Source organism: Ctenocephalides felis, unplaced genomic scaffold, assembly GCF_003426905.1.
Source record: "Ctenocephalides felis isolate EL2017-DRISC unplaced genomic scaffold, ASM342690v1 CF-g0.4_SCAFFOLD_03571, whole genome shotgun sequence".
NCBI lineage: Eukaryota > Metazoa > Arthropoda > Insecta > Siphonaptera > Pulicidae > Ctenocephalides > Ctenocephalides felis.
The window spans coordinates 58673246-58700745 of NW_020539725.1; the positions used below are offsets into that span (position 1 = coordinate 58673246).

Sequence of the window (27500 nt, forward strand, 5' to 3'; positions counted from 1 at the left end):
TTTGGCCATGGAATCTAAAAAATGGATTTTCCTGTTTTGTTTGGGTTAAATAATCGGTCGTAAGCTTCGAATCCACTAACAATATTAAAAATACATGCTTTTAATAAATAGATATTTTTAAGTGTAAAATAGTTTTTTGTAACATATACAATAATATAAAACTAAAGCTAATTAATTGATTAAAAACTTAAGTCTAGACTAAACTATAACTATTTTATATATAATATTTTTATAAGCCTAAATGCTATTTTGCAAAACATATATTTTTGTTTATTTTTATTTTTTTGACATTGAAAAAATTTTGAACTATTTTTCTTATAAATCTAGAAAAAATGAACTATTGTTGCTACTTTAAATAAATTCTAAGAGTAGATTTATAAAATAAATATTGATATTTTTTGTTTATAAATTTTTTTTAGCTAAAAAAACTACGATATGTGTGAAATGTGTGTAAATGAATTGAGATTTGTGTGAGTGTGGCATCGTGTGGCAGTGATATTCAGAGATTTTAAATAAACTACTAAATATATGAGGTTTTAAAAATAAATTTTACAAAAAGTACGAGTATTATAAATATAAAACCAAATATTTTTCTAATAAATTTCAATTTCGGTGAAAATGTTCAATTAAATTAATACCAGAGATTCAGCAGTCATCTGATTCTGTTAACATTGTTTTTTCCTGGTCAAACAATGTTTCGCTATTTTTTTTGCTTATTTCTACACGTTTTACTATTCTTTTTGATAATAATATATAAGTAATAATATATAAATAAGTTTTTTGAACTAATAAACATCTACATTATATAGCTTTATTATATATCTACATCTACATATAATTCTAAAAAATATTTTCAGTATATGTATATTCTATTAATAATTTTATTATTAACTTACTCAAATAGCAGTCCGCTTTATTTTCAATGAAAATCAATAAAATATATGTTTGGCAAAACAACAAATAATTCAACAATACTTATTGTTAATATATTAATTAATATATCTTTATATATTATAATTTTACATTAAATTTCTTTTAACAATAACATTAAGAATATTTAACAAAACTGACAGTTACAATGCAAATACTTATATAAATAAATAATACTGGATGGACAGTTTTTTTTTCCTTATAAATTATTGTTAACAAAAGAAAAACTCTTAATGTAAGAACAAAATTCTCTTATTTTTACAAAATATTTTTTAGTTATAAAATGCTTTCGGATTGTTTTCGTATTGATTTGTAATTTTATATTGAACTAATATTTTACTGCTAAACTGTATTTAAGTTTATGTCAGGATTGCCTAACTACATCGAGTTGATATAGTTTTTTTTTAATAATTTATTAGGGCAACTTGCATTTGGATATTTCATTCACGTTTTAAGAGGATCTTTGAAAGTTGACATATTTTTAAAAAATCTTTCTATTAATGAACGTATTGATCTTTCTGACTCAGTCGACAATGATTGACGAGATCAACAAAATAATCTAAAAAATGATATTGTGAAGACACAAGGAGTCATTTCCAGCCAGTAGATTCAAAATTACTAATCTTATGCAAGATTCCCATCATGACTAATTCTAATATCGGTCCTATGATTAACTGGAAATTATTCTATGGTTTTAGAACTAGATCATCTATAACTTAATCTTAACTATATATTTAGTTACGTCAGTAAGAAACTGATGATGGAAAGTGGATCATTCGAGACAACCCCAAACGAAAATAATGATCCAGTTTTATCCACACAACCCTAGATCTAATGATCTAATCAGATTGTTCTCTATATTATCTACAAAAACACCTAGAGCGTAATCTTATATACTAGTATGGAGTTCCTGAAGGGATTATGTAAGATCGTTTTAAATTTTATCCATATGATCATAGTGCAGTATTTTAATCTATTCTGTAACGACTCTAAATATAAAATATAGTAGGGATACTATATTTTATATCAAATAGAAAGCTGTAGAAAGAAATCCAACATTTTCTTCTATGTCTCCTATTTCACCAACAAACTATTTGAAATTATTTGAGCAAGAATGGATACGTTATGTGAATTGTAATTATTGTGACTGATTACCGTTAATTTTATGGAAAAGTGATGCATTTCTTTCCTCTACATTTGATAATTGATAGATGTCAGATTTCACCTTACATTTTCCTGCTACAAGTTGTACTTTATCCTAAAAGATTTCTACAATAACTATCCTAGTCTGTGGTTCATCATGTGTCACAACTTTTATTTATAGTTTTTGCTTCTATGGTTTGACCTATTGGCAAGTTCTTTGCACCATATATAGATTTTTGGAATATTTTTAAAACAATTATCTAAATATTATAATAATTAAGAGGCTTAAGAAAACAATCGGTTTGATCGATGAAAGTAGTAGCAAATTATTTTGAAATTTAATAATTAATTCGGAAAATATTCAGGAAACAATTAAATCAGATATCAAAGCTGCTATCTGTTTGGTGAATTAGAAATTACTCTTCAGTCGTCTAAGACATGTCAGTCCCAAATATTGGACTAAATGACTATATTTAGATTAAATAAGCTCAAAATAATAAGATTCATCATTATATCCGATTACTGAATCATATACCAAAAGAAAGCGTTTTTGCGACTAATGTGATCAAACCAGATGCCCAAAAATATTCTGGTTCTTCTGGTGCTCATATTCTACAATAATTGTTTTACAAATGCATTACATGAATCCTGTCCTGTATCATTATCGGAAGGATCCTCAGCTGGGCAGCTGCTGCCGGCTGATGAAGACCCCTCGAAGGCGCCTGATGGTGGTCTATTATGGCTGAATTGGCGATGCACCAATATTTCCCAATATTTATTTTCAATTGAATCAATTTTATGATAAAAATAAAACAAAAATTAGCGACTTACCGGTAGGATAGGGCAGGCCGAAGCTAGGATAACCGGAGTAGCCCCTTCCGGCTGCGTAGGCGGCGTAGGCTGCTGCAGGAAAACCTAAAGGGGTAGAAGAAATATAATGATCAGAGATATGGACTCTAAAAGCAGGGCATAGGCGAAACTGCTTCAAATTTAGAAAATAATGTAGAAGATGAAATGAACCGACTAGAATTGAGACAAATAGATGGAAAAGTGATGCAGAAAATTCATGGATTGTATGTGGTTACACATGATAATGCGGAAGCAAAGAAACAGAAAATTTGAAAAGTAAAAAGTGAACTATAAATGTGGTGTCTTTGAACAAAAAATAAATTAAAGTTATTACTCACCATCAGGTAGTGCTCCCAAAGACCACATAAAATCTGCAAAAAAAAATGAAAACAAATATTAGATAAAAAATTTTGGATTAAAGACAATCTAGTTCTACTAATCATCTAACTAGTTCTAATTTCATATTTTATATATCTCTGCATCTATTCGTCTTTTAGATTAGATTTTGGTCTAAATCATCTAAAAATAATCTATCTATGTAAGATTATCTACGTTTTATAATTATCTATACTAAACTACATCACACGACCTGAAATATAAATAATGATAGTATTTAGATAAACCTGAAAAAAATGAATAAGTTAATATCAAAGTATCTGAAAAAAATCGAAAAAAGATTTTGGATACAATATTAGATGACGTAGTTATTTTCTTTAAACGAGGGAAAAATTGGTTAAAGCTGTAGGATTTTTAAATATTTTGGACCTGCTGAGATTTTTTAAGTATCGATCTTTGGTGAATTGAATTTGTTTGGTCAAAGTTGGTCTATTTTGGATAAAACCTAGGTATACAAAGTTAGAAATGAAAAAAGTTAATATTAGTTAATTTAACTACAACATTTCAAATCCTTCAAAAAGATTCGCAAGGTTGCATCTACTTTCTACAATATTCAGAAATCTGCTTTTATTTTTAAACCAGGGGCTGTGATCAGAAACTATAAAATTCTATAAGCAAATTTTCAACCCTGTCGGTCCACCAGCAAATTATTTTCAACCCTTATGACGTCATCTAATAAATTTTAACTACAATAACTTGAGTAATAGTGCAAAACTAATTCTTGCACACTATTTAACACATGTAACTACATTTATAATATAGTAGACACACTTAATATATATCTAAAACCTTTGAACCTGAAATTTTTTCTACCTTGAACTATTTTCAAATTTTTGAAACTAATCCTGATGTAAACTTATGTTCTAAAATAGTGTAAAATAGTAAATTGTATTAAAATTTAAAATTAAGACGAATTCGAGGAAAAATAAACTTTAATATTTATTTATTACTATTTTTAGTATGCGGTATTATTTTTTATATATTTATAAACAAGACTGGTTGATTGTTTATATATTGATTACACTATTTTAGTTAACAGGATTATTTATTTTATTATAACAACACACATCAATTTGTATCTAAAATAGCTAAATTTTGTTCAATATTTTTAAATACTAAAGACAACTATGTTTAACTATTTGTTAGTTTAGTAAAGTGTTTTAAGTATGAACACTTTTTTCACTAACTAAGACTTAATATGTCTAAATTGTTTTACATTAATAATATTATATAAATATTAATTTTTATTAACAATAACTAATTTGTTGTTGACTAAAAAAATACAAAATTAGTTTTCTAAATCTAAATGTCTAAATATTTATTTTTGTTAGTATATTTTGATAAATTTTTAATTTGGCGAGCCGAACTCATACATAGAGAATAATAAAAAAAATTAAAAAAATAAGAATATATTACTTTTAGCTATTTTTTAACCCTCGGTGCACGAGTTTTGCTCGCATTGTTCGTCCAAAAAATAGTATCAATTCACTCCTACTTTAATTTAGTATAATATAGTATCTAAAAACTAACTAGATCACTCTCTAAACATTATTAATTATAATATATTGATTTTAATTTTTAAGGCTCGTTTCCAGTACAACTTGTTTCGAGCCTACTAAAACCCTAATTTATCCTACTATCACATTTGTTTTATCACATTTTACTACTAGAACTAAATAGTACAATTACTTCACATTATATAAAAAATATAGTATGTGTAACTACTGAGTTAAACTACGTTACTAATATTAGTATAACTAATAGTACTAAGTTTTAGTTAAAAACAATTCGTTTCAAGTTTTTGTCCAAGTTTATTTAAATAACTTTTATAATATATATTGTGAAGTTTTATTTTATAACTTGAAAAATTTCAGAAAATCGAAATGGATATGTTGAAAAAAAAACTATTTGATACTAATTTTCAAGTTAATACTAAAACAAGAACTAACGACATATACTATTTAGATTTTCTAAAACTTTTCTAACATTTTTAGTATGTACATAGTTGAATATTTACTAAGAACCTATTTTGAACTAGATGTTAAGTGGCGTATGGGCCCTTTTTAAAATGGAAAGACTTGACAGGTGGAATTCTAACCTATAAATTATAATTTAATGGGATACAGTATATTTTTGACTTCAAAATTGGCTGAAGCGATTCGAAACTTTGAAAACGAGTTTTGGGGGCTAAATTATATTTTCTGCGCATTGTTTCATACAAAAATGCTCAAATAAACTAGGACGTTTATTTTGTATCATCATAGATATCATCAATTTATTTAATAAGGATAAGAAAAGAACTCTACTGACGAGCAAATAAACGACAATGTATAAAGTAAATAAAGGGGACTCTACTGACGAGCAAAAAATCTTGATTCTCTTGAAAAAAATATACTTTACTTTTTAAAATCAAATCATCCACAAATATATTTGTCTAATAATGAAAGTTCATAAAAATCTTAGATATATTCACGTAAATAAATCTTTTGCAACAACTATATTTTTTAATTAAATTATATATCTCTGTTTTTAGTTTATCAGATCTTTCCATTTTCTCAAGCCAACGCACGACTAGATTTTTGATACATTTAAGGAATTTTACAAATTACATACGTTTATAAATTATTTAGTAACTAGTCTATCATTATTATTATTTTAAAAATTTTATCTCTAAGAGTACATCATTTTAGTATTGGGTTTAATTTAAGTTCTAAGCAATCTGATTTATTGGTTATATTTTTAGTCATACGAAGAGAGGTGGAGACTAGGCATGGAAATAAAAATATTGGAATATATATATATATATATATATATATATATATATTTAGGGCGAGTACATTTAAAGGTCACTTAGGCACATATGATTTGCGGATTCTAGGGATCGAAATAAGATACTTTGCTGAAGAAACCATACCTCTAAAATGAATTCTGATGTCCCGTGCATTGACCCAAAAATAAGGGTTAAATGTTGAAAACCCGCTCAGTGGAGGTTCCAGGGATTGTACCAAGGACATGGGTGGATCGACCTTCCAAAGTTAGTGGGGGTCGGTCATACATTAGGACCCGATTGGGGCACTTTGAATGGGTCAAAATGGAATTTTTCAAATTTCAACTCTTATTTTTGGATCAATGCACGGGCCATCAGAATTCATTTTAGAGGTATGGTTTCTTCAGCAAAGTATCTTATTTTGATCACTAGAATCCGAAAATCATATGTGCCTAAGCGACTTTTTTACCCATACAATCGGCTTTAATATATATGTATATATTTGTTTTGTCGGGACATTTTTCTACATTTTGTTAAACAATTTGAAAACTTCATTCCGCGCACTCTTTTTTATTTAGCTTATCAAAAGTGCATAAAACTTAAATATAGATGTATAAAAAATATAAATTTGACAAACTTTATATAAGTTTCATTTTTTCAGTATTTATCGCACAGTGTGATGCACGCTTTAGTATAAAGCCGCACCCACACTTGCAATTTTATATAAGAGTCGTTTATGATTTTATATGGGGCTGGTTACGTGTGGTGGATGCCTTGGGAGGGTTTTAAAGCGTGTTTCACACTTGAACTTTTCGAACAAAAAAAATTAATAAAATATTGTGAGATTAACATTTGACGAATTGGCTGGTAATTATATATATATATATATATATATATATATATATATATATATGTATGTATACGTATATGTATTATCTCAAGAAATCTTATATTAAGTAAATCGGTCTTAAATGCCAAAATACTTTAAAAAAATGTCAGTTCGACTGTAATGTATTGTAAGTCACAAAGTTACTTTTTCTGAAGATGGTGCTAACTTGAGTCTAAGTCTCCACCCTACTATTTAATTAATACATTTTACACTAATTTAATTTCTAAATTGTTAGTAGGTATATATTATTAAATATAAATATTGACTTACAACTAAAATATTTATATCAATACTAACAATAAACTATTATCAATAACTGGAATATTATTATGTATATTAAACTTACTAATAGATAGTTCTTACGATTTTGTTAATTTTTAGTATGAAGACATACAGGGGTTATGTATTTCTATTTACTATTTTGTATAATATATATAAGGGTCTCTTCAATCCAGGTTTCGCCAAATCGGAAAAATTATTTAATAAGTAAAACGAAATATCCACTTTATATTCTTGTTGTTTATTTCTCCAAGACATATAACAATTTTTAAATTAACAAGATATCAACATACAAATTTTTTTTTGTACATTTTTTAAACAAATTCAAAAACAAAATAGAATAAGTGCTCGACACAGTCACATTCTAAATGTGTTTGCTGGTATATTTGTGGGAACATATCACTTAGATTTTATTTAATTATTCTCTACGATTTCGATAACACTTTTTGTGTTTCTTCAAGAGAATTCATGAATGATGTTGGATAAAATAAAACAACAATTTTGAATAGAAAAGAAAAAAAAAATTTATAAGTGACGGTTCTAAAAATATCTGTTTATATAATATACTGCATTGTATGCAAATAAATTGCATACAGCTATTTGTTTGTTATTATTATATGGAGTTCGTCCCTGGATTAAGGAGACCCTAAGAAATAGCTAAGACAACTCACGAGTAAAATTAATGAGTCGTAATCAATACGTTTCTACTTTGTTGTTTCTAAATGTAATCTAAATTCTCATTATTTGTTACATGTATATCTATATGTGCCCTTTTGGGCATATCGAATTACAGGGATCTCGTTAGAATCCAAATTGGATTAGGATTTAATCACCTGATTTATGATGTATATATATATATATATATATATATATATATATATACATGGGTGTGTGTAAGGTGTGCATTTGTAACAAAAAATAATAAGTAAAACACAAAATATATAACAAATTTGATCTAGCTATTTTAAAAAATGGCTCAAGTTTTTAAATCTACTAAATTTAATTTAAAAAAAATCGTTTCAATTATTATTAAAACTGACATAACAATAACAGAATTTTTACAAAATTGACATTTCTGGATGGAAATTTTCTCCTTCAAAAATTATAATAAAATTAAATTTTATCTACTATTAGATTGTCTACTTCATTATAAAATCAGTTCCATTTTTTGACTACATTTATAGATAATAAAAAGCTTTCTAAGTAAATAAATATTAATAGTTTCTTAATAGTTAATACTAGTTACTACATAAATAAATAATAAAAGTTAAGGTTTCTACTTTTTTTCAAATCACAGCTCGAAATTTGCTTAAACATTTTTTATAGATATGTTTTTTTAGAACACACGGTTAGATAAATAAGTAGCTCGTGCAAATAATAAATATTAAATATCTAAATTAATTAAAAAATAGCTAATTTAGTTCGGATTACAGGTTTACTCTTTCAGGATTTTGTTGAAACTTTGTTGTTTGATAGAGTTGATAGTCAAACCGAACATCTTAAAATGTTATAGGCCTGTGAGAGGTAGTATAGTTACAAAATTTCATTAAAGTTTGAGATGTCGAATAATCGTGATTATTAATAACTGGCATATCGAGTAACTGAAGATTTAATTAACTGAGTAATCGAGTAGCAGATATAGATTTTAATCCTCCTAATTTACGTCAGTACTCTTAAATGACACAGGTTTACAAATTTTTTTAACACTCTTATCTATGAATCCGAGCGCAATTAGTAGAAGCAAGCGCTTAAACCGACTGAGCTACCGACACATATTGGTACGGAACATTCTAGACTATATTTCAAATCTTTAATTAATTTTTATAATGAAACTATTTCTCACAGGACTATAATATTTTAAGGTGTTCGGTTTGACTATGAACTCACAGAAAAGTGAACCTTTTAAGGCTCTCCTTGTTAGAATCTACTGATTTGTGTAAAAAATAATATCGTTATTATTATTATTAGCTACGTTTAATATTAATATTGTCTACGTTTGGTGTTTTTTGTTCAAAAAGAAAATAAAAAAATGTGTCTATACTACAAAATAAAAATGTCTACGACTAATTTTATTTTTGTACAAAAATATCAGTCTGTTAATTTTTACGATTCAGTTTAAAAATCTATTCTACATTTCTACATTTTCTAAATAATTGAATAATAATAATAAAAAAAATTAATAATTCATATAAATAAATATTTAGAAGTGATTGTAGTGCTTGTGTGTGTTGCGTACAATAAATTCAGATTCATCTATCCATCCCTTTATCCCCTTACAAAGTGGGTAACCCGTGATAAAGGGCCAAATCCAACCCCTGAACCCCCAGCAATTCCGCTGGCGCATAGGCCAGAGTCAGGGTGCCGTTCTGGGCTCCCCCCCTGTGGTGCGGCGCCGCGACCGCACCGAGGCCCCCCAAAGCAGCGGCGGCCCTACTCTGGCCCAGTACCCCGCCGGGCTGGGCCAGAAGGGCGCCGCCGTTACGCTTATTGAGGGCGTGCACCTCGTACGGGAGATGCACCAGAGGCACCAGACTCGGGTACGGTGCGTATCTCTGGTTGGCGCCGATCGACGGCGACTGTTGCAATAGGACGATTTGGGTCGGTTGTTGCTGTTGCTGGTGGTGGTGGTGGTTCAAATGGTGGTTCGTGTGATGGTTTAGTGGATGGTGGTGACCTAGATAGATGGTGACATAGGGGAGTAGATTGTTTGCTCTCTAAGGCCGATAAGGTAAACGGGCAGAACAGGCAGTGGCGTGATTTATAGATACTAGGGGATGAGTTCACTAGTCGATATAAAGTAGAGGGATGATTTTTAGTAAACTAGTAATTGATATTTGTTACTACTACTATCGATAAAAAAAATTGATTTTCTATATTGAATAATCGTGGATGCAATTTCTATCAACTATCAATAGTCCAGTCATTTGGTCGTTTTGCCGGTACAGTACTCCGGGAATTCTGAAAATTGGTAATCTTATAGATTTCGAGGTGCTCTTTACGAAAATCAACTTTGCCACCTCAAATTTGAACGGCAAGTTGCTGCCATATTAAAAAAATAGCGTCAAAAAACTGCTTTTTCAAAATATCTCCTTTCTGGCTCATTCTACGATAAAAGTATCTATGTACGAATTAAACTAGATCAAATTTCCTACAATTCTTTAGAAAACCATTTTTTTGTAAAATTGATAATTTGAGAGTACGGCCGTCTCAAAGCCTTTGCTGCTCTCGCCGTAGTATCAAATCTCTCCATATATATATGACAGCACTTTAAACTTGACCACATTCTTTCTAATAAATAAATATTTTCAATGTTAAATTAAGAGAATAAGATCTAGAAATAAAATAATTCAAATATTTTCCTGTTTTTTGCTGATTTTTTACCACTTCAATAGCAAAGTAGCTATAAACAAAATTAAACTAGAAAAAGCTTTCTATAATTTATTCAATATCTTTTATTTTGTTAAACCAATTATTTTATTTCTGGATCTTATTCGCTTAATTTAACATTGAAAATATTTATTTATTAGAAAGAATGTGGTCAAGTTCAAAGTGCTGTCATATATATATGGAGAGATTTGATACTACGGCAAGAGCAGCAAAGACTTTGAGGCGGCCGTACTCTCAAACTATCAATTTTACAAAAAAATGATTTCCTAAAGAATTGTAGGAAATTTTATCTAGTTTAATTCGTACATAGATACTTTTATCGTAGAATGAGCCAGAAAGGAGATATTTCAGAAAAGCTGTTTTTTGACGCCATTTTTGGCGGCAACTTTGCCACCTCAAATTTGAACGGCAATTTGAGGTGGCAAAGTTGATTTTCGCAAAGAGCACCTCGAAAATCTATAAGATTATCAATTTTCAGAATTCCCCGAGTACTGTACCGACAACAGCCTTTTTTTGCACCAAATGACTGGACTACAAGACTTTTATGCTCAGAGATTTGGAAACATAGTTCAGTGTTCAGATTCTATTCAAAATGTCCCACATGCCGTAAAACATACAATCTAAAATTTTTGTAGTAAACTTCTTTAGGCACCTCACCTACAAATTCGTAAAAAGTGTATAATTTGAGAACAATTTGCAAAGTTAATTTTATTTTATTTTTGTGGATAAAACACATAGTTAATTTCAGTACTCGGATTCTTTTCAAAGAGACTCTTCAAACGATACCCAACATACCAAAAAACACAATATATATTTTTTTTCAAGTAAAACTTCTTCAAGCTCGTTTACTATAAATTTATTAAAAGTGTGTATTGTTAATTTATATCGACTAGTGAATTGTAAATCGATGTTAAAGGCAAATTTGTTGTAAAAAGATCATGCATTGTCTTACCGTATGCCCCTCGTGAACCAGGAGCTCCTCCGGCCGTCCTGGTTTTGGCCAAGTTGGCCGGCAACATCACCTCTTTAGGCTGGGCCTTCTTACACTCCACCTAAGAGTAATTAGACGATTTCAAGTAGCGATGTTTTCATTTAAATGTTTGTTAGTTTATAGAATTAATTATATAATTACCATTTTGTTATTTATTTCGTGGAAATGTATCTCGCACACCTTGTCCACGACGTCCTCACTCTGGAATGTGACAAAACCGAACCCTGTGGAAAAATCCAAGATTTTTTAGTAATTATAATAATAATATCGATATTTATGAAATAGTATTTAATTAATTTTATATTACATATAATGATAATTACCCCTGTGCCTGTTGGTCTGTTTGTCGAACATTAGCATCGCGTCTTCAATCTGAAATTGAGGAAAACATTATTAATGTTTATATTTATATTTTAAATATATATGTATATATATATAATATTTTAGATTGTTCATATTTATATCTTTAATAAAATCTTTTTCGTCGTCGTTAGAAGACTAATGTCTCATCGATCATCGGCCCCGATTTATTTTAAGATGGGCCTCGTTAAGATGCCAAAACATTTTTAAATCTCTCCTCCTCCTTCATAACTCATTATAACACACTCTTCATAATTTAGAAAATGAATATTTAGTATATTTAAAAAAAAATGAAGATGTGTAAGCAAAATGTGGCTACTGTAATTATATAGTATATTATTATATTAAATTGGTCTACTTTTTTTATTCTAAAGTTCAATTATAAACGCAGACGTTTCGGCTCCTAATTTAACTCATCACTAATCCTAAATTACATTCGCGCATGTTTCAAAACTCAAGTTTTGCCTTCTTCAATTGCTCTTTTTTGGTATTCCTGATGAAAATCCATCTCGAATATTATTCGGAATCCCTCAGACATATTTGTTTTCACTTTCGAAATCCTCGTTTTGTTCAAATTCGAGAAAACAACAACGAATTTACATATCTGCAGATCAGGAGATACAAATCCTACAAACATACATATATACATACATACATACATACGTATATGTATGTGTATATTGTACAATGCTTTGTATGGAAGAAAAAGCAATCTTATTGATGACAAAACTTTTATATGGAACAAGGGTGTATATATCCATTACACACACACACACACACAACACACACATATATATATATATATATATATATATATAATGGAATGGATGTAGGGAGGCAATTACAGAAAAGCAAACTTTTTATTTTGGACAAACCGAACTTTCAGAAAAGTTAACATCATCAATTCGAGTATTCCCGAAGTGAACTTTATTGTTATATAAATATATATATATATATATATATATATATATATATATATATATATATATATATATAAATCTTGTTAGTATGAAATGGATTGCACGAGATGGAACTTATTTACAAAAAGCTATTTTCTGGATAACAAATAGTCTTGGTCAATTATTGATGTCTCTTATTCGATTGTTAAAATCTAACTAGTGGAGTGCGTCTTTGCACTTCCTTAAATTTAAAGTTTTTTTTAAATTAAATACTAGCATTGACTATACATTAAAATAATAAAGACCCTAATATTAGCAATGCAAATTGTATTAGTAATATAAATTATAAGTACAAAACAGAGGAACCCTTGAATATCTGTGTTATGTATGTAATGAATATATGTCTGTATATATTCAAGTGTATGTGCATTATGAATATATTTAGATGTAATTTGTGAAGTTCGAAAGCCGCCGGTAACAAGATTTCGCTTATTATAACACACGTGTTAATTGCGTTTGTTTAATTAAGACGAAAATGTTCATCTTATTATTATTATTATTCGACGAAACGATACGATACGGTGGAGCGATACAACTATAATAATTAACGAATATACCAAAGTAAATTTTGTAGAAGTTTATAAGAAATTTATTGAACTGCCAAACGTTTCATTATGTCATCATCAGTGGACTACTTATGGAAAATAGCGAGACAGAATAAGAATAGCTCAAAAATAAAGAATGCACCACATAAAAGTAATTGCAATAAAAAAATGATATTAAAATGATTTTGAAAAGCCCCTTAGTCACATGATAAAAACGAAACTGAAGCTATGATTATAATTAACTTCCCGTAGGGCAAGTTATAGTAATCGCAAAAAAATCGAAAATGAAAATTTTTATATATCTTTACGTTTAAAACCTTCTGAACATTTTGGCATACCTTAGAAAAAATGGATGTCTGTGTGTGTGTGTGTGTATTCGGATACAATTTTTGTCGACGATTTCGGGAACACGGATGAAGCGATTTGAATAATTCAAAAAACATTCGATTCGTATTGATAAGAAAACGTGCTGATTAGTTTTAGCGAAGGCAGGTCTAGCCGTTTCCAAAAAGTGCCAAAAACGGTAACTCAGTTTTTAAGAGAACGGAGCGTCCGATTTGAATAATTCAAAAAACATTTTACTTGTATTAACAAGGCAAAGAACTCAAATTTTCATGAAACAGGAAGGCAGGTCTAACGGTTTCGGAGATCTAGTAAAAAAGTAAAAAAAAATGATTTGACGGTCAAAAATGATCATTAGACATATGCACATCATATTATCAGATATTTTATAGAGATTGTAACAATAAGTAAAATTTTGTTTACATTCCTATGGGTTCCGTACCGTACAATGTTTATCCATTAGACGGCGACGTAGCGCTTACGCGCTTCGATATTTGTTATTATGCAGTTAAAGCAGTACGATTGCTTTGAAAAAAGTTCAGGATTTCCAAAATATTTCAAAATAAATGATTTAAGATAGAATGATTTAATATGGTTCGAAATTCTATTAAAAGTTTCAAATCATTGATCAACTTTTATTGATTATTATTGATTATTTTTAATTTGATAAGGCACGATGCCTTAATTGCCTTAAGACAGAATTCCACTTACAGCTAGTTTTTTATGTGATCAGTGATAATAGTTAAATTTTGATTCTTATATTTGAAATCTAATTGTTGTATTAAATGCTGTCCTGTTTCACCCACATACATTCCATGGCAGTCTTTAAAATTGTATATAATTTTGTATGCAATGTTAAATGTTTTGTCTATACTTGTGGGTGATTTGAAAAATAGTTGAAGTTTGGAATTATAGATCATGCTTTTATTAAGGACATACATACAAGGAAGTTGATGCAACTTAATCCAAATTACCACTTTTCATAATATTCTGATATATATTTGTTTCATCTATCAAATTCTTTCCTTGGTTTAGGAGAAAAAACAACCCTGCCACATGATTCTCGGACATCGAAGAGGCAACTTATCAATAATCCTTTGAACGCGTAATCGTAAAAACAAATATTTCCTTCGACTATTACATAACGCAAACAACACAAACAATACCACCGACAAAAACCTGGAACCGGCCCGACGGATTGTTTTTAGGACCAACTCTCTCTCTCTCGCTCTCTAGAAACTTTCTATCCAAATAGAGAGAAAACGAGATAAAATAGAAACAGAGAGAGAGAGAGAGAGAGAGAGAGAGAGTAGGAACGATCTATAGTAGCTACTAACACTTTAATAATGTCATATATATGTATAGGGGTTGAACGTGAGAGTGGGACAGGTATAAAAGTGAGCAAAGGGCTCGCATGCGGCGGAAAGAGATGGAGAGAGGGTAGCTTTTATTGATCCAGTAAGCGCTCACGGGGTTCTAGGCACACCGATATATACATACGAATAAATAAATGTATATATATATATATATATATATATATATATATATATATATATACATACATTCGTAGCGGGCTCAGCTGTCAGTTATCTCCGAAATCACCTTAAACTGATTTTTAAGGTTCTTTACTTTTAAACGTTGAAAATAGAATCTTACGCTCGATTTTCGATATTATATTACAATAACTGAGTTACTCGGGGCGGGTGGCGAGGATGGCAATTTGCATATTGACCAACGACTGGGTTTCTTTATTTTCAGATTATTTGTTTCGTTTCAATTGCGATTTTAAAGTATACCGAGTTGCTGCATCATTAGAAACATTTGTAGATTGATTAATTTCGTACAATTTTGTCAAATACATCATTCATATTAAGCGAGTGGTTTTAAAGTTATGGCATATGTATAGTAATTATTAGACGTGCAACTTTGCTTCCGCCGTTTTTACAACGCAAGTTCTTTACAATAAGGGCGGAAGCAAAGTTGTGGACTTAACATTTTCAATTTTAAAGCGCTAACGTATTATATATGCATGAACTTCAAATCCTTTTATTTAATATGAATTACGTATCCGACAAATTTATACAAAATCAAATGATTAACAATGTTGCCTAATATCATTGAGCCATGCAGCAACTCTGTATGCTTTAAAATCGCAATTTAAAGAATACAACTTTGCTGCCGCCTTGAAGGCCGCCGTTTTTACAACGCGAGTTCTTTACAATGATCATTGTTTATCATTGCAATGATAAACAATGATCATTGTAAAGAACTCGCGTTGTAAAAACGGCGGAAGCAAAGTTGTATACTTAATAATTAATTTTAAAGCATTAATGGATTATTTTTGCCATATCTTTAAAACCATTCGCATATTATGAATGATGTATTCTGCGAATTGATACAAAATTAAATATTTAACAATATTGTATAACATCATTGTGCTCTAGAACAACTCAAAATCAATTTTTTTTGTTGATTTTGAAGAAACCTCAGTGTTTTCTGTACTCCGCAAAAAGGTATTTTTAGTCTTAAAAAAATCTCATATATATTATTTATAGCTCGGGATGTCAATTTCGAAATTCGCGCGCGATGACATGTCGACATCTGCTCGGAAATGTTACACACGAGGGATATATCGAAATAACATACAGAACTATAAACATTGTTAAATATTATTATTTTTAGAAGGTATCAAATATAAATAAATTAATTATGTTAATAGACAAGATGTTTTATATTGCTCAAAACTCTATTCAGCGATTGAGGTATAATTCTGAAGGTCATTTCAAGGTCGAAAATTTTTAATACTCTTTTGAAAAGAACAAAGAAAATTTTTCGACTTTTTAGGAATTATTCTAATATATTGATAATTATTTAGTTGTTGATTTTTTTTGGTTTTTAACTCACCGGTCCGAACTGTTCGAAATATGATTTGACGTCCTCTAATGTCGTGGGAGCGCTCAAACCGCCCACGAAAATCTTTTTTGTCCTCGTCACCATCTGAAAAAGGGGGAAAAAATGATACTATTAATATAAAATACTATATTATTATCAATAAAACATATAGTTAGAAAAAAATAGAAAAAAAAATCATGCGAACTCATTTAGCTTTTTTGTTCTAACTATCACTTACTCTCTTTCTTTATCTCTTTACCATTCTTTCTTACTCTCTCTACATGAAAAATATATTTTAAATTTTTTTATTCGATGTTGAAACATATTCTTGGAATGTTTATTTGCAGCTCAATAATTAACTATTTATTCTGTCCGTTTTGATATTGTAATTGTGACATCATTCAGCATGTATAAAAAATTCTAAAAATAATTATTAAAATTGTTATGGCCAACTTCCTTGATTACCAATTAAATTCCCACACACCTAAGAGCAACCCATCGGTCTACCACTAATTCAATTATCGCGGACTGATTATAGGGAATGTAGGTGGAGATTGGGCGGTGGAGGACGGAATAAGTTGACATTTGGGAGCAACCGAGTGTAAAATTACATTTGGACGCCTCGTCTGATCCTCCTCGATAAGTAGGAGTTGCTCCTACCAACTAATAATTGACTCACGCTCGATTCGGCATGATGTTTCGGCAATTGATAGTTTTGGCCCATTAATTGAGAATAATTAAGCTATCGAAGGGTTGCCAATTATAATCGATTATTTAAATTTCCTATTTCCTTCAAAAGCCTATTGACAGGTTGCTAATTTTTATTACTAGACGGTTATGTCATTGTAAAATTCTTGATGAAAGGCTATTTGAATATCGAGGTCCACCATCTAACGTTTTTATTTTTCAGTGTAACTTAGACTGGGCCTAAATTCAATTGCTTACATATTTCCGAGAGGTTATCACTTAGACTCGTAAACTTTTTAATAATATTGCTTTTAATACAGGGTCCATCATGTAACGTTTTTTAAACCATTTCAATAATACATAAAATAAACGAGAATTATAATATTCAGTTTTTATAGCATTTTCAAAAAAATTTGGCATATATTTTATCTATATTGTAAATTTATATATTTTCCTACAAGAGGTGCACTAACTTGCACACATTCTTAAAATAAATGATTTTAAGTATTGCAAGTAATTTTAAATAACAATTTTAACCATAATCTAGATAGAAAAAATAAATCTATACTTTAAATTTCTAAATTTTTTAATTTTTTCTTTAAAAATATTATTATTACTGCTTTGTAATATAATTTTATTTTTTTTATTTATGTATAATCAGCGGTTTGTATTAAAATATAGTGTATCGCGCTTCATTACAAAAAAAGCTTAAAATTATCTAAACTTGTTATTTGAAACTTTCAAGAACCGAAACCCAAAATCTCGAATATGAAGCTCGGAAAATAAAGGAAAACAGAGAAAAGTTTTCCTCCAGGAGAACATAAGCCTATTAGTAGAACTTGCTCTTTGAAGTTCTTTAAATTAATTTCAATGAACAGGAAACTATAGTGGATTAGTTTATTAATATCAGCTTGCCGTATTATATATAAATTAAGAATAGAAGAAATCTTTTGTGTACTTTTGAATTACCGATTCAGTTTATTAAGTGGATTTGGTGAATGATTTGAATATATTTTTAATATACTGAATCAACATATAGTTCCAAAAATGTAAAGCAATTTAAAATTACGTTCTACGATTTAATTATTTGTATTAATTCTTAGTTTAATTTGTTGAGATTTTATTAATTAATTAGGAAAATGTTAAAAGTAGAAGATTTGCTGAATCTTGTTTCATTAAGGTAATCATTCTCATGGCAATTTTGCAGTTTTTATTTATAAATATTATATATATATATATATATATGTGTGTGTATATATATGTATGTATGTGCATCTTATACTCGTATATAATTGACTTGAACTTTGGCTGCCTATAATGGTGAAGACGTAATCGATATATCACTTTTGTGGAACCGAACATACACGATAGACGTGTTATTTTATATATATATATATATATATATATATATATATATATATACATCGGTCTGTGCCAAGCAGTACCTCCACTATCGCACTGCCATCTGTTAATAATTCAGTTCAAAAGTGTCAGAAATGATGCATCGATGTTGACATGATACCAATAGAGCATGGAATTTCCTTTTTATTTTTGCGTTGATTTTGCAGAATATAAAGTAGCTCTGGAGATTTTGTTATTAAGAAAATTTGTGAACAATTTAATTTTGTACAAATTTATTGAATATTTTGGTTAAATCGGACAAGCCGGTCAGAAGTTACGAGAGATGTAATGAATTAATGCACGTACGATGGATTAAATAACGGGTCGAAACTTTGTGATGGCGTGTGGGGTATCATTAGAAAGGTATCGTCGGACTGAATTCAAATATCGAATTGACGGACTTTAGAAAACAATAAGATTGCTGGTATAATTTTTTTCATTATCTTTAATACACGATGTAAGTTTGTTTTAAAATAAGTATAGTTTTTTTTGTTTCCTCTTGAATTTGATCCTCTTGATTTACTAGAAAGATAATGATGAGCTTATCCAAGAATAGGCCTAAAAATATCTGGTATATTTTATAATAGTAATCACAAATATTACTTCAGTATTAAGATATAATATTTTCAGTCCATTTTAAAAAAAACGCCTCTAAACATTGTGTATGTGTTATTTTCTCATAAATATATTAGCAATTGAATTTAGATTCTGATCATACGGAACATTTTCAATTTGGTGAAAATTATTAAAAAAAATGAGGAAGAAACGATCTATATAAGAGTCTAAGTTACAATCTAGTACAAATATATTTGCAAGGGCGTTTAGATTGTGCGTTTTTTAAATTTTGTATAAAATATCACAAAGTCCGCCAAATAACTTGTTTTTGAATATGCTATAAAAAGTAAACTACTGAATTTTTTCTCAAATTTCAGCCTCGGCTGGCCATTGAAAAATAAGATTACGTTAAATGTCGGATCCATGTTTTTACATTTCATTTAAAAATATTAATTATTATTATTACTATTACTTACTTTTTATATTTATAATAACCAGGTCGTCGTCGTCTTGGACGAAAATTGGAAGACCCAAAAATTTAAACTTCGGTTTAAATTTTCTTTTTATTTTTTAATTTTTTAAATTAAATTTTCTAATTTGTTTCTTTTGTTTATAAATATATTTTGTATAAATATAAATCTTTTTCGTTTGACGTGAAAGGACGAACACTACTACACAAAACACTACAGTTCAACTACTTTGTTTGTTGCTACTGCGAAAGGGAAACGAGAACGGGTTAGGTACAAGATCGCTCCACCGTAGAAAAATATACGTATATAGCAAAAACAGATGGTTTGTGGCGTGTATTTAGGCTAATAGGGTATCACCGGGTAATTTAATACACGTTTCGGATTAAATTCCGACGACAAAACGTTTTTTATCGAAACGCGATCTCCTTTGCGGTATCGATTGGCTGGCGGAGAGAAGGGACGCTCGTTTTGCCGCCATTTCGAAAAACGTTGAAAATACACTTTTTTACACACAAAACTGGAAGTGGTACATGGCAACGTGCCTCAAGGAAAATTCTACAGCTCACTTATACACTTGATATAAATAATTTTAACTTTGCTGAAATTTTAGTAGAAATATGAGAATAGGTCCTTTAATTCTAATTGATCAAGTTTTGTTTATTCACTTTTTGTGTAAACATATATAAAAGACGTAGTCCGATATGTAAGCTCTTATATTTTGTCTATAAAACAAGAATAATGAAAGTTACTGCATTTATAATAATATATTTGAAATCAATCAAATTTGCTTCATTGCACGATGCCATACACCACTGGTTTTATTTTCAGTGGTCAGCCGTTTGATTTTTTTTTTCATTATTAACCGGAAGGATTGTAGTTACAAATAAAAAAAAGAAATTTGAGATTTCAGTATTTATTTCTCATTTTCAAAAAAGAAGTAATTTGGCAGACCATGTATACGTGTATTTAATAAGGACTCTACTTTTGTATAAATTATAGTACAGTATTGAGAAGCACAGCTAAAGTTAGAACAAAAAGGGACTCTACTGACACGCAAAACATAAAGTGTAAATCATGTGTAAATATTACTCTACTAACTAGAAGAATTAAAAATTATAATGACTTGAAATACTAAAAGAAACTCTACTGACGAGTAAAATTCTAATAATATGGAATAGATAACATTCTAATGACGTGAAATAGAATAACGGATTCTACTGACGAGCAAAATAGAATATTTTCAATAGCTGACATATCGAGTAACTGAGATTTTTTATCAATTATCAAACTATATTAAAAATTACTAAAATGAATATTACAAAATTTAGGTTTGTTAGGAGGGTAAAAATTTAAGGTTGCGTGCATAGGCTTAAGTCAAATAATTATAATTCATCGTGTAAATAATCACTAAAATTTAAAAATTTAGTATAATATATATCTTGTTCTCCTCAAATTTGATCAGCATTTGTTCCAGTTTTATCGACATTAATTCCACTTGTTTATATATAAAATTATTTATTAAAAAGTAGTATTTGGTAGTATGGGGTCAAACAACTTTTTTTTGAGAATGCTATAAATAAAAAAGTGCTGAATGGTTTCTCAAATTTCTTTTTTTATTTGACAATATAATCCTTTTGGTAAATAATGAATGTAGTTGTCGGATCCTCAATTGGCACATTAGATTGTTTGAATGCAATTTCAAACACTAAAATATTTGCCCTTAATCTTATGTAATTGAGTAATATTTGAGATTCAAAATCTGTATAAACATTTTTTATCCGACACTTTAAAACGGCCGTGGAACGATCTTGTACATTCTGATTACAAATAGTATATAATATCTCATAAAATTATTCATAAAAATAAACTAATTTATTGATATTATTTTATCACAAAACTTCCTAAGAAATCCTAAGTTAGGTTATTATTATGATAGTTAACGGTACACTTTTTATCTAGGTATTAAATTTATATTTATATTATCAATGATTTTTTTAAAAACACCCTTTGCGTGGTTTTTATTTAATATTTTATTTTATTTTAACACCCGGACTTTTAGAATGTTCGTTCGCGCGACACTAGAAAAGCCATAAACTCCGGTGGAGCACTTAAACGCCGTTGGAAGCACTTTGACACAAAACCGACGGACACAAAAAAACTGGGCGACACGAAAATAAATAAATAAATATAAATATATATATATATATATATATATTTCTAATATTGATTTTTCTATCAATTATTGATATTTGCCTTTTGGCGTAGCGCTACGCGATGCTAACGGCACTGAGCTGCCCGGTAGAATGCGCTACGGCCAGAGCTACGGGTTAGCTTGGAGCTACAATTGTATTTGTATATATATATATATATATATATATATATATATATATATATATATATATACATACATACATGTATTTACATGTATGCCTGTGTGTATTGGTATACGGTAGAGTGTAGAACGAGACAGACGTAAAGGAGTTGTACGCGAGTGCGACAAGAACACCTAGCTTAGTCGGTTGTGTCAGATGCGGTGGAGGGATCCCCTATGCGTGTATATATGTGTGGTAATTACGGGAAACCGGGGGATAAATTTCCAAAAAATTCGCATTAGTTTCAATATTTTGCAAACTAAATGTTTCCAGCGTATTGGCTAAGAAGCCAATAGTGACTTACGAATACTATTAGTAAAATATTTTATCCAAAGTTTAAGGTCGTAGTACGAACAGTACGTACTGAAGACTGGAGAGCTCATTAAATTGACACTACTCTAACCCCATAGTGTAATATACTTATTTGTTTATACTCTATTTTTAGTTTGTTCAAAAATATGATTTTAATTCAATATTTTGTTTCACAATTCATCAATGTTAGTACTGTTATCATAGTAGACATGTTAATGTAGATTGTTTGTAAAGTACAAATTCGTAGTATGAACAGTACGTCCTGAAAAGCTCCTTAAAACGACACCTATTTTTCCCCCTATTGTAACAAACTAGTTTGTTCAACCTTAGATTCCTTTTGAACTCCACGTATGTGTTATCAGAAAGATGCACTTATGATACCATTGTACGTTTTTTAGATTAAGTTTTTTATATAAAATTTAGGTTTATAGGCTGGAATGCAGAGCGTGCAATTCGTGTTATACTGGGAAAAGTTCCCAATATTCCTTTCAAGAGATTAAATCAACATATTTATAATTCTAGAAATCCATATCAGTTCAAAATGAGGCAATCAGAATATTTGTTCAATTTGAACCATACCTTTATACTTTTTTTTGTACCTCAAGGGTCGAAACGTATAAGTAACACTTTTTTCTGTGCAAAATTTCCGATGCTCTCTAAAGTTACATTCAAATATATTTTACGACTCTCCAAAAGAAAGAGATAGATTTATGCCGTTTTAATGTGTTGGACAAGGTGAGAGCTATAGGTGTACGCTGGGTGCGTATGTGCCAGGCACAGTTTAATATTAGAAACGTGTATATAATATATATATATATATATATATATATACTTTTTACATATGTTCTTATAATATGAACCTGCCTGATGCATTAAGAACTTAACAGGCACAAAAAATTCATTTAGGATCCAAATTTGAGAAGAGCCTCAAAAACATACTACATGATTCTTAAAAATAAATATTTTTTATAAATATTGTTAAAATTTCAGAAAAACAAAATCAACTTTATATTTACAATATATACTATGTATATATACATATATATATATATATATATATATATATATATATATACATCCCAATTCACTTACAGCTTGCACATAAAACAACATAAAAACATATACGATTCTAATTCATTGTCTTTTCCAATATGAACACACGCACTACAAACACATAAATACATACATATATATATATATATATATATATATGTATATATATATATGTGTGTGTGTAAGTGCACTAACACTTGCAAAATCAATAATTCGCTTTCGGCAGCTCCACTGTACTATCCTGCTCTCTAGACGTGGAAATATTTTTTTCCGGTATTCAAACACCCGGAATATATATATATATATATATATATATATATATGCATCTCTTTCTCTTACAACATATACTGTATATGTTGGTCTCTTTTTTACACAAAGTTTCGGGTGAATGTTGATAGTGAGGTCTTTGTCTTGAGAATATATATATATATTAAACCAGGAGTAAAACATTAGTGATGAATCAAATTTACAAACGTTAATCAAATTTTTATAACTTTCAAAAAGTAACAATGTTGATTTTAAACGATTTGCTGTAATTTTTTAATCTCCTAATATTCCAAAATTTCTAAATTTTCTAATATTACACTACATTATACAAGTATAATTACACGAAATGCTTTCAGCTATGATAATAAAGACGGTGAGGCGATTTTGTGATATTTGTTTATAAAACAAAATTGTTTTTTTTTTAAAGAAAAAACGATGTAATTGTTTTCTGGGTTTGGAAAATATATGCAAATAATTCTTTCCCTTATTTTGATATTCATAGATTTATAATGAAGTTAGTTCCGTCCCATCATCCGATTAGTTGATTTTTTTCTGGCACTACTACAAGACAGACTCTTCGTTCTCTCGGGGCATTTTTCACGTTTTAAACGATTCACTCGTCCCATATATACATATATACATACATACATACATATACATATATACATATGCATACATACATATATTCGTATACACATCTCTATCTAGACTTATATGTCTCTTTGTCACTCGCCACCCGCGGTATGCAAAATAATTTATCAACTCTGGGTCCTTGTCTAAGGGTCTCTGTTATACATATATATGTAGATACATATAAGCATATGTATATATGTATATATATACATATACATATATATATATATATATATATATATGTGTGTGTATAACGTTTATTCACAGACACAGATAAAGGGCCGAATGACGTCAGAGGGTCCTCTGCGCTTTTGCGCATTACAGTTTGGCAAAAACCTGGGATTCCAATGTATATATATATATATATATATATATATATATATATATATGTGTGTGTGTGTGTGTGTGTATTTGATGAATGTAGGTATTGTGAAGCAATATAAAAGTAATCACCTGTGTTGATGAATTATTTTTGTCGGAGAAATTTACAAAAAATTTCTGGTATACTAGATAATTCGAATATAAATAATTTTTCCTTTCCAAAAAAGGCATAATCACTTGTATTGAATCATACAGCCTACAGCACATACATCAAACTCTCAATCGAAAAATTGTTTTGGAAAAAAATCTGACACAGTTACAAAAATCAAATAAATTTGGCTAATTCGAAAAGATACAGATGTATTCTGATGTTTAACGTTATTATATGGCAAAATGACACTTACACCTAGTACTGATCGATTTCTATGATTTCTATTCTATTTGCGACTAGTTCCTGCCTAAAGCTCTTCTCTCGCCCACTTCCGACTTCCGTTCGGAACCGCTGGCTGGCGATGTGGAGAGATTTAAACCTTACATATTCAGGGGCAAAGAAAGAGATGCAACTTATGCGATAGGTGTAAGTGTGAGCGAGACGAGGCGACGGTAAGTCCCGAGGATTTCGGTATTATAAGATTAAACAGAAAATATATTACGTTGTTACGTAATCGAAATGAAGAGAGGAACCGACGGGCGGTAGGGCGATAAGGGCATGAGGCACGAGGAGCAACAAAATTATGCGGAAAAATCGTTTCGAGAGTCGTTAGAGAGTAATTATCGATGGAGGTCTACTAGGGTTTTAAAGACACCGTTTCTTAGTTTAACCTTTTTGACTGTTATAAGATTGCTCTCTTATTGTAACTTAAACGAAAATGCGAAGCATAAAAGTAACTTTATATTTCAAGTAAAAAAATCATTATTTTCTTCTATTTTTTCGATTCTTTTTAGAAGTCTAAAATGCATACTCTGCAATTTCCTTTTTATCATTGTGTCTTTTCCTAGTCAGCGACTTTTCTATATTCGAAATTAGACAAAAGGCCAAGAGAGAAAAGAAAGAATTGACTTTCTTTTGAAAGGCAAAAGAGAAAGAAAACGAGTTCGGAAAATGAAATTCTAGAGTGTGCAGGTGGAGAGATTCTCAAAATATTCGTGTGTAAACGTTTATATTATTTGATAGATTCATAGAAATAGAATTTATGAATCCCTTGTATATTTTTCTGTTATCATGTATATGTGAAATTGTCGGTGAGAAACAAACGTGCGTTTAAGGAAAAGTGTTTTGCTTTAATGAACATGACTCCAAATTAATTGAATTTACTAAAAATTTAATATTTTGGAGAAGAACTGAGAATTTTAATAAAGCCTTTAACCTGAGTTGAAGCTAAGTGTTAAGAAGAACATCGTGACACTTACTATATATACATACACACACATATATAGACATTATCTTATATATAAAATTCTTCTGTAACAGGGTATGAATGGTTAATTCTCCTAAACGATTATTCGGATTTTCATGAATTTGCCTGAAGTTTAAGGAAATTTTGTAGGATTTTTTGATTTCTCATCATTATATCTCTGAAAAAACAAAAGATACGTATAAAATTCAAGTTTTTTTCTATATAATTATTGATTTTTATTAATTTTTCTGTTACACAAATATTGATAGAGTTATGATTGTTTAAAGACTGCGCGGCTGTCCAACCAGAGTGCCTTTCGAGCCCTTCAATCCTTTGCCGTTTCAAAATAAGAGAAGTTACGGTAAAATTTATTATAGAGAAATTTTATTGAACATATTTTAATATTTGTTAAAGGGATAATTATAAAGTGTTAACTGTGGGAATCGAGAATCATAATTTTATTTGAAGCAGTTCTACATTTGACATTTGATATGTTGGTGAAAATAGTAATTCGAAAAACAATAATTATTATTTTTAACTGAACGGGAAATATTAGTATAGGATATTAAAAAAGCGTAGATGTGGGCACAGGACAACGTCTGTCGGGTCAACTAGTATATATATACATATATATATATATATATATATATATATATATATATATATATACGAGTTAATTTTGAAATATGAAAAATTCGTTATAATTTTTCAATTTCCTTCTACACCCTCCTCCCCTTCTACGCCCTCACTCTCTCTCTCTCTCTCTTACACACGTGTCGTCCTGATGCAAAGATTAAGAATTCATCAGGCCGAGCATCATTAAATAGGCATATATCACGTCGTTGAAACAAAGAAAATAGAGACAGACAGACAGGGGTAGATATAAAGAAAGAGACTATTTTCACATTAATTACAAAGGAGCGAGATGGCAATGATGGATAAAGTTGCAAGAAAGAGATAAGAATTCTTTTTTAATTACAAAGGAGAGAGAGAGATTTACTGAGAGAGATGATTTTCTTTAATTAAAACGATAGAGAAAATGATATAGATGAAAAGGATATAGATAGTGTGTGAAAAGGACTTTTATTGAAAGAATGAGATACGAATATAAACCGTTAAGGGATGATAGACAAGGATGGAGCTATACAGTATGAAAGAGATAAGGTTATGGATTGTATTTTATGTACGATCAGGGGTTGTAAAGAAGGGACATTAAAAAGTTTTATACGATTTTTTTTTAACTTGTTGTTATACATGTACTTAAAAATTAAAAATTCTAATAATAAATTAAAATTTTCAATAA

General features: G+C 29.3%; 1 protein-coding gene across 1 annotated transcript in view; it reads right to left on the bottom strand.

The window, feature by feature from the left end:
- The window catches only part of LOC113386384 (RNA-binding protein Musashi homolog Rbp6-like), a 50001-nt gene that overhangs the window by 15976 nt on the left and 6525 nt on the right, over positions 1-27500 (bottom strand). Inside the window, 6 exon segments of the mRNA XM_026624165.1 lie at positions 2905-2988; positions 3261-3293; positions 11593-11692; positions 11773-11855; positions 11955-12003; positions 16742-16834. Coding sequence (XP_026479950.1) covers positions 2905-2988; positions 3261-3293; positions 11593-11692; positions 11773-11855; positions 11955-12003; positions 16742-16834 — 442 coding nt within the window.